At 43.4% G+C, this 15,791-nt stretch overlaps 1 protein-coding gene across 2 annotated transcripts in view; it reads left to right on the top strand.

The window, feature by feature from the left end:
• Nucleotides 1–11,530: 11,530 nt before the first annotated feature.
• The window catches only part of BEND4 (BEN domain containing 4), a 43,108-nt gene continuing 38,847 nt past the window's right edge, over nucleotides 11,531–15,791 (top strand). For both annotated transcript variants that reach the window (XM_054066502.1, XM_054066503.1), the window contains exon 1: nucleotides 11,531–11,885. In XM_054066502.1, coding sequence (XP_053922477.1) covers nucleotides 11,546–11,885 — 340 coding nt within the window. In that variant the 5' untranslated portion in view covers nucleotides 11,531–11,545. The remainder of the gene's footprint in view (nucleotides 11,886–15,791) is intronic.

Genomic DNA, 15,791 nt, shown 5'->3' with positions numbered 1-15,791 from the left:
GGATGCAGAGTTACATTCCCCCATGCTGTGAGTGTTGTGCAGTGATTTGCTCTAAAGCAAATTGTTTCTACAATGCTTACATTTTGTACCCCACCTATGTGGTAGAACAAAAGGGAATGAACGCCCCAGATTACTAACTGCTTCTCATTTACCATACAGATAAGTAAAGGGACAGTTGCATGCAGTCAGCACTTTAAGTTTGTGTCTTTACCACAGGACTGTAATTCCTCTCACATTTTCTTTTCCCCTCCCTGCTTGAAAATCCTATTGTATGAGTCAGTGTAGCATGGCAGATGTAAGCATCAAGCTTGTTTTCCTCCATGTACAGAAAATTAACTCCTCCCTCGATAAAGACAGAGTGGCTTTTATATTTGATACCTCACACAGGTGTAATCTTGAGGTGTTACAAATTTATCAGCATTACTGATGGTTACAGATATTTTACGAATAAAACATTAAGAATTCAAGTCTTTTAAAATGAAAATTGGCAGAGAGTTTTATATTGTTTATCTGGAAAGCCATGAAGAACTTGAGACTTCAGAGGGAGTAAAAATCATCACTCACACATTTTCTAAAATACCATTAATTTCCAAAAAAATAAACTTTCAGTGCTTTATATTCTAATTGTAGATTACTTAGCATTAATTATATATCATACCTTGATACCTGTCAAGACTTCTTCAAAATCTAATTCTCTGAACTAATATTTCTCGATCTTTGACTATGTAAAATACCAACTTCTAGATTCAACAAAGAGTGAAATAACAGATCTTAAAACTGCCAGTGGAACAACACTGTTATTTCAGACCTGTCAGGGGGTGAAGGAAGGCCTGCATTTTGGGAAAAGAAAGGACCATTTCTCTAACAATTCTTTAAAGAACCTCATTAGCATAAGAAAAAGACACTTAGTAGAAATGAATTAGCAGTCACAGTGCAGGTGAAGTAGGCAGATAATACATGCAAGGTAAATAGAATTTGTTGTGAATATGGCCTATCACATGGCTGTCATCATCACCCTCTTTTTTTCTGACATACACTCCCATATCATAGGAAAACAGCCACGCTTTTCCCACTCCATGTCAGAACAGAGCCTGTACCCAGAGACTGTGTCTTCTCCCAAGCTCCTCTGGGCACTTTTGGTCCAGAGCTGCCAGGGATATTCAGCATTCACTGGCTGGCCCACCGAGGGCACCCCATGCCAGCCGGGAGGGGATTGCGACCATCTCATAACCAACACCTCTGGCACCTGAGTCAGGGAGAGAAACCACCGAGACACAGGTACATGTGCCTCAAACTGCTGGGAAATACGAAGAAGGATCCCACAGTCCTCCACTCAGTACTTAAAACACCCAAGTCTACAGATCCAAGGTAAGATCTTGCTTGCCTGTGGAGCAGTGAGCAGGAATAGAGTCTTACAGAGACAATCCTGCAAAGTTTTTAGGTTGGTATCACTGGGTTATTTGCGTGCACAGAAGCATTTTTGGTAAGGAGTGATTCAGAGGATGGGATTTGCAGCTTGTAAATATCTTCCCAAGACCAAGCAGTCACACTCTCCTCTCCTTTCCTTGTGACAGGAATTCCAAATACATGGTATTACTGTCAGCATTGTGTCATCATCATCATTACTTTGTATGGAAACACTGGTAACTGCTGCTTTTTGGAAACCATGGTTAGCAATGGTTGTTTGAGGAAAGATTAGAAGAAAAATTAGAGGAGCCTTGCCAGATCTTCCCAGCTCCTAGCCACCAACAACTTAGTCACTTCTTGGCACGGGGACATCTCTCTGATGTCTTTTGGATCCATTATATTTTGTACCTCCTCAACAGCCTGTGGTGGTTAGCTCATGTGCGTGGCATGTAAAATAAGCTTGTTTTAAACCTGCTTGAGTGAATGTCTCTGAGCTTTTACAGTGGAAGAAATAGTGAACCATCATTCTTTATTCACTTTTTCCCACACTACTCATGGTTTTATAACCCCTTGTTATAATTCCTTTTAGTTATCCCTTCTCCAGACTGAGGAGTTGAAGTTTATTTGGAGACTTTTCACATGGAGGTTTATACAGATCCAGCTATGTCCTGCCTAATTCACCTCAGACTTTGCAAGATGAAAAAAATGTAGATATTATACTGTATAATCTGAGAAATAATATTTGATCATGTAATTAGACTGTATCATAGGCAAATGCACTAGGGAACAGAGTTAATGTTGCATGTACAACCTTAATTTTATTTCCTGACTTTTAAATGCTGAATTAGGCAACTTCAACATTTTCTTAATGCAGTTTTTGTATGGAATATTATATAGCCTATTACATATGCATGCATATTGAAATATGGAATACATTAGGCTGTAGCACACAGATTGTGGCAAACATATCTGAGTACTAGATGTCGGCAGGAATCTTGACTGGCACCGCCACAAAGTTATACAGGGCATTTCAGAGCGGTGCTCCCAATGCTTTTGGGTGCCACTGCCCTCTTTCTTGTTCTCTGTCTACTATAAGTCTTAATAAAGCAGTGTTACAGAGAATTAGATTGAGAGTATTCTTTTTTTAAAATTGAACTGACAGTGCTTTTTACAACCCCCTTCTTACAAGCTAGTCTAATTATTCAAATATTTAGGTTTCAGTAACTTAAGAGAAAAAGTATGTCCCCAGAAGCTTTTATAATGATGAAAATGTAAAAGAATACTATAAAAACGTAAAATAATTTTCCAAATATAATAATACCATGGCTTTACTTCCCGGTCTCTGTAAACCTCCCTGGGAATGAAGACAGTACAATCAAAACCTAAGAATCTCCCTTTTCAAGTAGTAAGTGTAAGAAGTCCTTTTGTAGGCACAAAGGGCCCTAAAATGATTGACTCCAAGGATGACTTGTAAAGGACTGGATAGTGTCCTTTCTGCATCTTGTTCTGCGCTGTAATGTCAGGGTATCTCTGAAGATACACAGCAGTTTTAGGGGTTACAAGAAATTCTTTGCATTACTGGGCAAACTGCAGAGAAGACGCTTGGATGAACCAGAATATGGGATTGATTGATGTGCCTTATCTAAATAATTTAATATTCAGTCATCAAATGCAAAATAAAACACATCATACATGCATTGTCATGAATGTGTGACACAAAAGTGTGCTGTCGGACATGGGGTTTTATTTCCCTGGTCAAAGACATCTAATACATGTCAGGATTACAAAAGGTTAATATCATATGACAGGAGCAAGAAATCTACTGTCTTCAGAGGTTACTCTTGAAGAATGTCACCACAGACTGGATGGAATATACTACTAATAAATCACAGCAATGTTCTTCCAATAGACTAAGTGATTTTTGAAAAGGGCAAAAAAAATCAAATAACATTATTCATCTGACAGGATTTGATCAGCTGATCACCCAGTGAATATTAAAAAAGCTGATCTGATGAATAAATTATTCAGTGGAAGCAGGCAAAATTAACAAATTGTGTATTTGCTGAACAACAGTTAACCGTTCAGCATATATATAATTAAGTATTTATTCATACATATTTATAATCAGTTCTTACACATATTTTTTCTTTCATCCAGGTGAATAAAAACTCTCAACTCTTTTTTTCTTTCTTCTGAGGAAAGCAGAAATAGCCTGTCTTCAGAAAGCTTGATCTCAGGTCAGCATCTCAGCGAAGCCAGTTTCATTTGCATTTTTAATCAGATGCCTATGTAAGTGAACATGTAAAACCTTAACTATGTGAGTGTCAGATCTTAATATTTAGTTTTCCAGTTTTCTGGATGTGTGTGTATCTGCAAGACAGTGTAAAGAAAGAAAGAAAGGCTATGTCTGTGCTCATGCTTTGGCCAGATGTATTTGAGCAATGTATTTTCTTTCAAATTTGGACAGCTATCATTCTTGGCACTTGGGTTTTCCAGAAGCTGGTGCCTCTTGCTTTCATATGTATATATATGATCTGAAAACAACAATTAGGGAAGTTGGAGCCCTTCCCTTGGAAAGTATGGCTTCCTCCATCATTAATAGAGCTGATCAGAAAGGATTTTTATCCCAGCAAAAGATTTCAATAACTATAATATTAAAAAATAAAAGGGGTTAGAGAATTACAAAGACAAAAACAATCAAACAAACAAAAAAAAACTACAATCTTTTTCCTCTTAAAAAGCTAAATCCTCCATAAGTGAAATGGATGTCTGTGGAGGGCGAGCAAGAAATACTGTCTTACTTGAAGAGTCATTTTCCTACCAGCTGCAAAGATTTTCATAAATTTTTAAAAGCTATCCCAGATAAAGATAATGTAGATTACCTAAATTCTGATCTCCTTTACTCTAACTAAAGGTGGCAGAATCAGCCCCAAAACCAGTAGATAATTCCAAGGATGGCAGATGATATAAGATTTCTTCATTTATAAACTAAGAGGACAGAGCATTAGCTAAAGCTAACTCTCATCTCTCTGTTGATATTGATGGGCAAGCCTCTACTGTTTTAAGATGTAAACGCATTGTCACGTAGCAAAAGAAACAAGAATACAGTAATAGGGATGCTGAATAATAGCCAGGACATAAAGGGATTCTCATGATACAATAATCGCAAAAGTAAAGCTGATAGATGCTCATGATATTATATTATCTGAGACAACCACACACATATCATCAAATTTTTTCAGATTTTTTGTATTTAAAGAAGTAAAAGCACACGATGTTATAGAATGCCACTTATTTGTAGAGCTTATTCTGAGATCACCTCTGGAGGTCTTCTGGGTGCAATTCGTCCGTGTATGGAGAGCCAGAGGTGGATGGTGTAGAAATTTCATTTTCTACAAACACAATATCTGTACCATTGACCCAAGACAGTTTCACTTATAAATTTTATTTCTAAGCAGATGCAGCTTGTGATGGACACATTCCCAGGCACAAAGACTTGCAAGTGACGGAATTTCTTCTCACTTGAAACCACAACCATCTCCTGGCCCTGCTTCCATACAACTGTGCTTCTACACAACTATTGCCTTTCCTTCTCTCCCCTCCCCATTGCTTTTAATGTGGCACTCGGCTTGGTTTGTGTTTCAAAGATATTAGCGCCTCTCCCAACTGAGACATTTTGTGCTGCACAACCCTGTGTGCAATGCAGGTCTCAGGACATTCCAGATTTTGTCCACTGCTTTCCTCTTTTCTGGACTGTAAGTAATTATTTTACCCTTCAGGAAGCTTTTGAGGTTTTCACACAGGACTACCAGTGTTACATCTACAAGATTATTAATGTAGAGGAAGTCCTTGAACTCTGCATCAAGGATGAGGTGTTAAGCTGTCATGATTTAAGGTAAGGTTTAGGAGTTCCTTGAAAACGGAAGAGTGGTGAAGGCAAACACATGGAAGATTTTATAGCCTTCAGATCCTAACAGGCCCCCTTTAAAGCTAGGAAAGGCATCTAATCCGGTGTGAAGCCTATCTTCAGTAAAAAATAAGGCTTCCAGCACCAGTGATATCTCCTGGCATCTGTCAGGCCTACATTTTTCATTAAATTAAGCCCAGCTGACTCTACTTTGTAGATGCTTCTGATTGTTCACATCCTGTTGTCTTTGAACCACAGTCAGGTTTCCTGTTAATGGAAGTTTCTGCTTCCAGCTGTTATCCTCTGTCCATCCCATCTGTGTTTTAGCTACATCCGATACACACAACTTGCTTGACAAAAATTTATAGTATTTCTGAATTTTCTGGTTTGAGCTAAAGCAGCACCAATTTTTTAACTTTTTATCTAAGCCTCATCTAAGTAACTTCATTTTCTGAAACTTAACTGTTTCTCAGACGGTGTCTGCCTCTAGAATTGATAACGCTTAAAATGTATTATTATCACCAAAGTAACAGAGCATTATTATGCAGAAAGATCATTGCTTATATTTGTTTCTATGGAAGCAAAAGACATTCCTGAGTTGGTGGGAGGACATAAGTCAAAGGGGTGAAAAAAGTGTCACACTTGGAGGGAGACGCAGATAGGACAAGTGACCCAAAACTGACCAACAGAATATTCCATTCTATATACATCACATTTGGTATAAAACTGAAGAACCACGAGGGTCAAGCCCTCTTCTTTGATGGCTGGTGTCCAGTAAGAACTCCATCTGTCCTTTAGCCCCAATTCTAAATCCATGCATTCCTGAATCCAGTTCCTGAGTCCATCTCCCATCTACCACTGAGTCCAATTTGAGACCTTTCCCTGTGCCTGCTCTGCAGCACCAGTGGTGACACATAATCATTGGGGAATTCGATTTTGTATATTTGCATAAATCTAGATATTTTCTTATTGATGTTCTTTTCATCATCATTATTATTGTTGTTGTTGTTGTTTCACTGAAGCTGTTTTAGTTTTCAGACCCACAAGTCTTTCATACACTTTTCCTTCCCCCAGGGTGTGGGGATCTGGGACACAACTGCTTGCATCAAACCCAGAGGGGCTAAGCCATGACGCCGAGCATCTGCCAAGCTGTATGGGTGCTGGGCACAAACATGACACTTCAATGAAAAATATCAATAACATCTTTACTTGGGGAAACCAACATTTTCTACTCTAATTTCTACTCTAATTCTAGCTGAGTGTGACTTCTCCTGCCCTGCAATGACCACCTTTTTCTTGAAACATCCATAACTGAGGTTGGAAAGTATATAAAGGGCAAGAAATAACAGAAGCAGTTAAGATACAGACAGGTTTGGCAAAGCAGCAGATCCCAATCAATGAAGCATCAGCCCTCCATTCCATCATGTAGCCAGCAGACATTTTGAGCTACTGATCTCAAAATTATAAGTGCCACAAGACGAGTCTAAATGCTGCAAAGAGCAATTACTCATTACAGAGCTGCTGTGTTACACGGTACTGGCCAAGAGGAGAGCACCAAGATTGGGAAAGGGCTAAGACAAAAGCTAATGTTCCATGGAAGTGAACCTGTTCAAAATTACTTCAACACAGACAATGAAGCTTTTTTAAGGCAAGTGAAAGTCTGGAATATGTTATGTCTTTTGTTCTATTCATGAAGTATTTCTAAAAAAATTTCAGCAACAAGTAGTCTAAACTATTTCTTCCTTTTTCAAAGTAATTTATGTAAGCAATCTTTAATTAAAGTGAGCTTTTCCATGTATCCACAATTGATTCCTTAAAATATTAATATTTTATCCTACCTTTGGTATCAAAGCCATTACTTTTTCCTGTGTGTCCTTATATATATATTTAAATAATTAATTTACACTTTTTCCAGCGCTCAGGGAGACCAATCCCCTTTTTTTTTTTGTACACAATATGATCCCATTTAAAACACAGGATGTTTCTTCCTCCTAAAGTTATAGGATATTTTCTTTCTTGCTGGTGTTTACTCAGCACAAGAATCCAGTTAGCTACCATTTTATTAAGACATAAATGTAGCATGGAAATACGTGTCTGCCTGTGTATAAATGCCTTTTCCACTGCTCATCAATCTTGCACTAATTAGAAAGACAAAAATATTTTAAAAGCAATTAATGTCACTGAGAAACATTCCAGTAATTCTCAAAATACAAAGTAACCATGATAGATACATTTCAATTATTTCAACCTATTTTCACAGAGCACTGAGTAAGCATAAAGGAAAAGCAAGGACTAACAGCCACATCGCTCAGCTGATGGATCTCCAGGCATAGGATGTGGGCTAAGGTTTAAGTGACACCAGCAGTTCATGTTCTCCCTCAAAAAGCTCCTGAGTCACCTGATTAAAGTGCAACCTTGACAAATATGCACAGTGTTTTCTTTCACAGTTGGAATCACCAAAGAGGCTAAAAACAGCACCATGCGCTGCATAATCTCTAACCTCAGGGGACAACAAAAACGAGAACTGCTGTGTCAATCTCATTTCCTTGTTAGGCTCATTATCATAAATGCAGGCCTTTGGTTTTGAATGCCACACTTCAATAACATTTACCTATCAACAGCTGCTGAAATATTGAATTCCACAGTCATCTTTTCCTTTTGATGCTTTCCCTTTTGTTTCTCTATCCATAAACATGAGCAACTGAGCTAAGCTTAAATTAACTAGCTGGGGTTAAATGTTTAGGGCAGCAAATTATGGCTAGCCTGCTTGCTGAGTGGTTTAGATTACAGAGGAGAGTTGCCAATCTTAGCTCTCATCATGCACTCCAAATGTGCAGAGCAACATTGGCAGTTCATGGCCAAATCCTGCATGTTTTAGTTATCACAGAAGCACTGCTTCCATGAATAAGTGGAGCAAGATATAGTCGCTGCTCAGAAGATAGAGATGAATCACACTTTTATTCTTTGAGTACCTCATAGTACCTTCAACACGGGCATGTTCAGTGATTGATAGCCTGTGTCTAGATTGGGTATTTTTCTATATACTGACAAATACTCTCTTTGCAGTGATTTCTAGGAGCAGAGGAGTATACATTGCAGCAATTTTGGGTTTCTTGTTTTTCATTGTGCCCTTTGTCTTTGTTTTTATTAGTTCTTTTTTTTCTACGGGTCAGTTACTTCCCATCTTTTTTCCACTCGGAATGCTCTGAAATAATCCTGTTACAGATCTCCAGCCCTTACTGCCAGTAAAACAGTGAAAACTTGCATCAGTAAACAGGTAGGGAAAGACACAACCTTCGCTTCAGGGTCAAATCCCAAGTGGTGGCACAGTCTAAGGGAAATGAAGGTGTTTGGCTTCCTTGAAACAAGCTGCTGGTATCAGCTCAGGCTTGGGTTTTTTTTCATTTGATCAAGGCAAGCACCATGTGTTAACTGTTTTAATCCACTGTGCAACCAAAATGAGACTGTATTTCAGAGAGAAATGTATGGTTAATAATAATTTAATGACTCCATGCTATTGCTCACTAAAAGACTGAGGTGCTGTAGGCTCTGCCACAGGGAGCCGCTGTGGAAGGGGGCAGCCTGCAGTTGCTTGCAGCAGGTACAGAGGCATCTCCCCATACTTTGAGACCACCACTTCACCCAGACTGCCTCTTTGCTTTTCTAGGGTCATGCTCCTCAACTGAAAAGCCACATTAGTCCTCCTGCAAGAGCAACTGCATACCTGTACAGAGCTTATGATTAAAATGATGTTCCCCTGAAAACGGGCGTCCCAGAAAACCAAAGGTTGGACCACTGGGTTTTACCACTTTTGCTCCACGGGACCGGGCTTCAGGAACCCTTCAGGTTAGGCAGAACACAGCTTTTGGGCCACAGCACCAGAATCCATCACCAGAAACTCAGGGAAAGAGTCATAGAAGGAAAGCCGGGGGACATAAACTCAACACATAGGAGTGTATACCCAGAGGAATCACAGAGAGTAGAGCAGAGGAAAAGCCAAGACTTCCTTAAGGCAACTGAATGGGATATTTTGGTAGTCCAGTGATCAGCACTGTGAAAAACCTCAACAGAAAGAAATTCAGAACATCAAGTGTGCATTGCATTTTCCTCTTGGCTCTGAGGTCCCCACCTCATTTCAGTGGCTTTGGATCCTGTTAACCTCCAATCTGCTTCTCTCTTCGCTTTCATACAGACTCAACATCTGTCTGGAGTCAGCTGAGCTACAGGAGCCCTAGACAAAGGATTCACCCTGGAGGATATGACATGCCAGCCCCAGTTTTCTCTGTTTGTCTAAGGCTCGTGGTAGACAAGAGTTGTTTCCTCCACTGGGAGCAGAGGTAGGTGTCAATGCCGAAGAGTAGTGAGCTCCTAAGAATGTAGTTGACATCTGAGTACGTAATTTGGGGCCGTTTATTTGAACTCATTTGAATCTAACTATTAAAGGCCTAATATTAACTTTATAAAACTTTATTACCATATTGACCTCAGATAGATAGTTGCAGACGCCAGCCAGATGAGACAAGACCAGGAGATGGAGGACACAGACCAGGCCAGCTCTTGACCAAATGATGGCATTTGTGTCTTCAACAGCTTGCTGACGAAGTATGGCTGCTTATCATCTCAGTGTTTCATTTCTGAGTGGAAGCAGAGTTTCTCTCACACTTCTTTTCATTCTCTCTTTTGCATTACAGCGCAGTCTTTTTAAAGCACAGTGATCAAAGAGTTGGTCAGAAAACAAAAAGATTTATGATTGATTTTGCTTAAGTAAAATAGTGATTTCTATTTCACTAGCCTTTACTTAGAGGCTTTTGGCTGCTACAAGGAATCAATTTATTCTACTTGTCAAAAAAATCAAAATCAGAAACAGCCCAGCTCCCTGTATACCCTACATGAAAGAAATGCCCAGCTTGTATAAGTTAGCCCAACTTTTCTGAGAATTACATCAGCAGCAAAGGGTTACTTTTCATTTCCAGCAAGTCTGACTGACTAAATAAAGCCAAATCAGGAGAGCGATGACCACAATAAGTAGCCAAAACTCCACATGATGAGAGGAATGATTTGCCACCGCTTAAATATAACTAAGGTGTTCTGTAATTTTACTTCCAAAAGCCAGAGGGCTTATTGTAATCCTGATAAATTATAGGAACAGAAGCAGGAGAAGTGGGACAGAGAAGGGAAATGTTAATGCAAAATATAAAATTGCCTCACAGGAAAGAATGGGGAGAGGAACCAAGCAGTTTGTTATCATTTATTTTTCTTCAACGTATCATTCAGTTTCCGCTGTCTCCCGTCTCACCCACATCTCCACCATTTCTCAGAGACGTCTCTCGATGGCATCTCATTCTCTTGCTGTCTTTCACCAGTGTTTCATCATTCCTCAGCTGTCCCTGGAAGGGTCTGGGCAGGAGGCGGAGGGGAGAGGGACGAGCCTTCGCCCCACGTGTCCGCTTCGTTTAAGCACTTTGCAAAACGCGGGTGGGGGCACGTTGCAAATAATGTTAACCGCGATTAATCTCCCGGATTCCTGGAAATCCGACGCGCACGAGTTCCAGCGAAACCTTTCTTTTTATTTCGCCATGAAACGCTTTTGCATAATGAGAAAGAAAATGTCCTCTGCGCCCTAATCAAGTCTGACAGGTCCCGAAGACTTTTATTTATGGCGTTATTTATTTCATCCCCGAGAGCCGGGATCGCTCCAAGCGGGGAGGGATCGGGGGGCGCCCGGCGCGGGGGACACAAACTTTGTGCGGCGGCTCCGCGCAGGGCGGGGGGAGCCCGCGGTCCCGGGGCGGGGAGCATCCTCGGTCCCGGGGCGGGGAGGAGGCTGCGGTCCCGAGGCGGGGAGCATCCTCGGTCCCGGGGCGCGGAGGAGGCTGCGGTCCCGAGGCGGGGAGCATCCTCGGTCCCGGGGCGGGGAAGAGCCCACGGTCCCCGTGCGGGGCGGAGCGGGGCTCACGGTCCCCGCTTAGACCATTCTCGGTCGCTCGTGCCCCCCCCCGCTCGGCGGCGCCCGTGGTGTCACCTGCCCCCACGGAGGAGCCCCGCCAGGTCCCGCCTCCCCGCCCCGCTGCCATTAGCAGAGATTACCCTAAACACTCTCCCGTCTCCCTCCAGGCATTGGCGCGGCCGCCTGTCAATCAGCCCGGCGCCCCGCCGCGCCGGGGCTCCGCCGAGCCGCGGAGACGAGCGGCGGCGGCGGCAGACGCAGCCCCGAGCCGAGGGAGGAGGAGGATGGAGGAGGAGATGCGGGCGGCGGAGGAGGGGCCCAGCGCCCCCAAAATCTACAAGCAGCGGGGTCCCTACAGCGTCCTCAAGACCTTCCCCGGGAAGCGGGCGGCGCTGGGCAGGCGCTACGAGCGCCCCGCCGTGCCGGAGGCGCCCCGCGGGCGGGCGGCGGGGCAGCCCTTCCCGCACGCCGCCGAGCCGCTGCCCTACGCGCTGCGCGCCGCGCCCTTCCCCGGCGCCGCCGCGCGCCCCGCCGCCCACGGGCACCCCCGCGCGCCCGCCCCGAGCTCCGCGGGCCGCTACGGACCCTGCCCGGCGGGGGGCGGCGGCGCCGAGCTCAGCGCAGGTACCCCGCAACTCCGCCGCGCAACTTCGCGGGGCACTTCGGGACCCCGCACCACCCACTCTCTCTCCCGCCTTCTCGAGCCCTCTCTCCCTCTCCTTTCCTGTCTTCCTCTCTCCCCCGTCTCTCTCTCCCCCTGCGTCCCTCTCTCCTTCTCTCCCTCTCTCCCTGTACTCCCTCTCCGCCCCTCCCCGTCTCTCTCCCCCCTCCCCTTCTCTCTCTCTCTCCCTGTGTCCCTCTCCCTGTGTCCCTCTCCTCTCCCTCTTCTCTCCCTGTACTCCTTGTCTCTCTCCCCGTCTCTTTCCCTCCTCTCCCTCCCTCCCTCCCTCCCTCCCTCCCTCTCCCCCCTCCCTCTCCCTCTCCCCCTCTCCCTGTGTCTCTCTCCCCTCTCTCCTCCCTCCTCCCCTCTCCTCCCCTTCTCCCTCTCTCTCTCCCCGTCTCCCCCTCTCCTCCCCTCTCTCCCCCCCTCTCTCCCTCTCTCCTCCCCTCTCTCCCTCTCTCCTCCCCTCTCTCCCTCTCTCCCCGTCTCTCTCCCCCCCTTCCCGTCTCTCTCTCCGTCTCTGCCCTTCTCTCCCTGTCTCCCCCTCCGTCTCTCCCCGTCCCTCCGGGGTGCGGGGCTGGGTCCGGCGTCGCTGAAGTTCGTCGCCCCCGGCGCGGGGTGCGGGAGCGTCGCCTCCGCCGCGGGGGGGGGGGGAGCTGCTAGTGATGGAGAGGCTGCTGTTAAAGAGGTGATGGTGTAAACGGAGAGAAAATAGATCGGCCGCACCGTTTCCGTGCGAGGAACAGGAGATGAGATTGTCTTATTATTTCTTTTTTCTTTAAAGGTGTAAGATACCGAGGTGCTGAACACGTATCTTTCTTCTGGTGATGGGTTGGAGTTAAAAACCACGTAGATCTTGATATGCAACCTAAATTTGGCATCAGGAAATGGGAAATTGCATCTTTAAGCAGAGTACAATCAAAAATGAATTACAATAAATCCTATATAATTGCATAGGTCATTCTCTTTAATGAGATTTTATTAACCTGACTGTCAAGCTTTTGAGTCAGGCAGATATTTTATCTTCTTCAACTGATAAAAGTGTCAGCTATAAACCACCATATAAATATTCATAAATCTACACATCTGTGGCAGCCTATCAGCATCATTCTTTTGGACATTAAAAGCATTCTAATTACTTTCTGTCTAGCAGAGCTGAAATGCTGCCTGTTATAGTATGTGCTTGGCAGGCATGATTGCTTTTGTTTGCCATCACAAATAGCAGCATCCTATTTTATATACTGATGGTCCAGAATATATTCAGGGTTTGACTGAACAGGATGAATATTATGAAGCACCATCTGGTTTTGATAACGTCGGGTATATTAACTCATCTGTTAATTTTTGACACATCATTGATTTATTTATTTAGAAAAATTGGATGCTGTTTTGGTGTGTTGCTGTTTGCATTTGTAACAAATGTGATGACATTTCTTTACTAAATAGGGAGATATGCTAGTTAATGGGATATATGGCTATGTTTTAATGCCTGGTTTTGCTCAGAAGCAGCCATGTACTGGATGAATTTATCATGCCTTGTTACAAATAATTCAGGTACTTTACCAAAAAAGTTTGAAATAGATTAGCCTGAAAATTCATGGCACTGATGTATAGTCCTATGATCTATGGCAGAAGGTCATCGTTTCTCTTTTTTTTAAACTGCTGCTTATTTTGAATGCCCAAACAGTGGTGGTTCAGGTTTTTTTGTGGTCCACAATCAAAACACTTCTGATAAATGTGACACCTACGTTTCTTCTTAGAGAAGCAGATTACGCCATGGAAAACATTTGGCTGTCTGGTAGATGATATATGAGGCCATATGCACTGCAAAGCCCTCTGGGCTTTGATGAGCAGAAGTTTAGACTTTCTCCTGCCTCTATAGATTTTTTTTAACCACAAGCTAGAGCAGGCTTCAAAGTTTGTAGTTGATTCAGTCCAGTGCTTAAAAACAAACAAATAAACAAAACAGTGTAAGGAGCTGTGTTTGTACACTGAAGTTCTGTGAGGTCCCTGTCGCGTCAGCTGCACATCCAGGCTTTAGTTTTTCTTTATGTTCCTATGTGGGTCCCAACATACCCTTCTCTCAGCTAAGACTGAAGTACCAAGCAAAACAGAACAGGAGAAAACAAACTAAAAATGTGCTATGGTGTGCCAAAATGTAATTTTGTACAAGTTGTTACTAGAGATTGATAAAGCAAGAGGCAAGGTTTTGACCTCCTAGGTATTGTAATTGCTGAGGTACAGATGCTTTGCAGAGCTATGCGCCTGTCCTTTCTGCACAGTAATGGAGGAACACCAGGAACCTTGTGTTGGAGGAGCTGTAATGCTAGTAGGCTGCGCAGGGAGCTGTTGAGGGTGAACTAGTTGGGATCTCAAGGCTGTGTGTATTTGAAGTACTTCCATCCCATCATCCAGTGCCCTGCAATACTCTTAACAAATGTGTGAGCCAATGTCATAGCTCAGGCTGCCACCAGGGAAGCAGAGCTGGGGGTTTTTCCCATAGGGAGTGGGTGCATTTGCATGTATTCCGTGCGCGGTTGCTCTGCGCTTTGCCCAGAGCAAGCAGAGGCTCTGCCCACCAAGATCCTGGGTTCCCACAAGCAGCACAGGCATGGGCTGGGCCGTTTCTAGAACACCCCTTAGCCAGAGGTTCATCTGCCAGGTGGTGGGTGTTGTAAGGGTAGAAAGATCCTTCTCTCAGCAGGTATCCAGCTGCGGCTCTGCTGGGTCGTTCTCCACAAAGCAGAGAGTCACCATCCATGACTTGCATAATTTTCCCACTGAGTGTAGCCATAGTACTTGGCAGGTGCTTACTGGAGTGAAGAGATGGAGGGCTGTAGATAACAGTTTTATTTGGATATCTGTTTCATAAGTTCCATTTCAGAGACTGTGGGTAACAGTAAGCAACTGGCTATTAAAACACTGTTCCTGGGATGTCTAACTGTGCTAGCAAATTAAACACTTAGTTCAGTTGATTCTTAAACCCAAGCATGACATTTCTGGCTCCTTGGAATTCAGAGAACCAGGTTTGCTTTTGAGAGTGGGCCAAAAGTAAGGATGCTTCCATGATTTTTTTAAGTTTTTCCTACTGGTTAGAGGTTTTGCCAAGCATGAATGGCCCTCAGTCCCTCTCCAAGAGATCACCCTGACCTCTAGACTCCAGAAGAACTGCAGGAAGGGGGATTAGGAGGAGAAGAAGCAGATGTTCTCCTTCCTGCACCATGGTGAGGACAGATCTAGCTCGAGATCCCAACTTGTAGGGAAAGATCTGCATGAGAAATGTCATCTTGCACTGAGAAATGTGGATTTGCATTGTAACATGAGCCTTCTGTCTTCTCTAATGAACAGTGGTTACTCTGACCACTGCTGCTGCAGAGTAAACCACACAAATGGATGCTTTCAAAGCACCAGCAGATACCCATTTTCTCCTGTAAAATATTAGTTTTTTATTCATCTATTCAGATTATTTTGCTAATATGAAAACAATGTACATCTTTGCCGTTGGTAGCGTCTACATTAAGCAGTGTCGTAATCCACAAAACAAACTCCTTTTCCTTAGGAAAGCATGATGTAGACCTCATAGCGTTCCTTAAAATTTAAGGTGGCCTTTCATGGACAGCAGAGGAAGAAGAGCAGAGCTGTCTTAGAGGTGTTACTCCAGGGCTTGCACAGGTACAGTGTTAACAACCTGGCATGTTTAACACGACCAGTTAATCAAGCTCTATCATGCCCAGACAGAAAAATGTTTTTTTAACTGAATATAGAGAAGGTGAAGACCATCATTTTGGCCTTAGCCAAGAAATTGGAAGCCCTTATCTGGAAGTAGATCTATCACATCAGTACTGAAAGGGACAGGCTCTTGTAGTCTT

This window comes from Cuculus canorus, chromosome 4 (assembly GCF_017976375.1).
Source record: "Cuculus canorus isolate bCucCan1 chromosome 4, bCucCan1.pri, whole genome shotgun sequence".
Taxonomy (NCBI): domain Eukaryota; kingdom Metazoa; phylum Chordata; class Aves; order Cuculiformes; family Cuculidae; genus Cuculus; species Cuculus canorus.
Note: the sequence above shows the minus strand (reverse complement) of the source record. Positions and strands in the feature narration are given on the sequence as shown.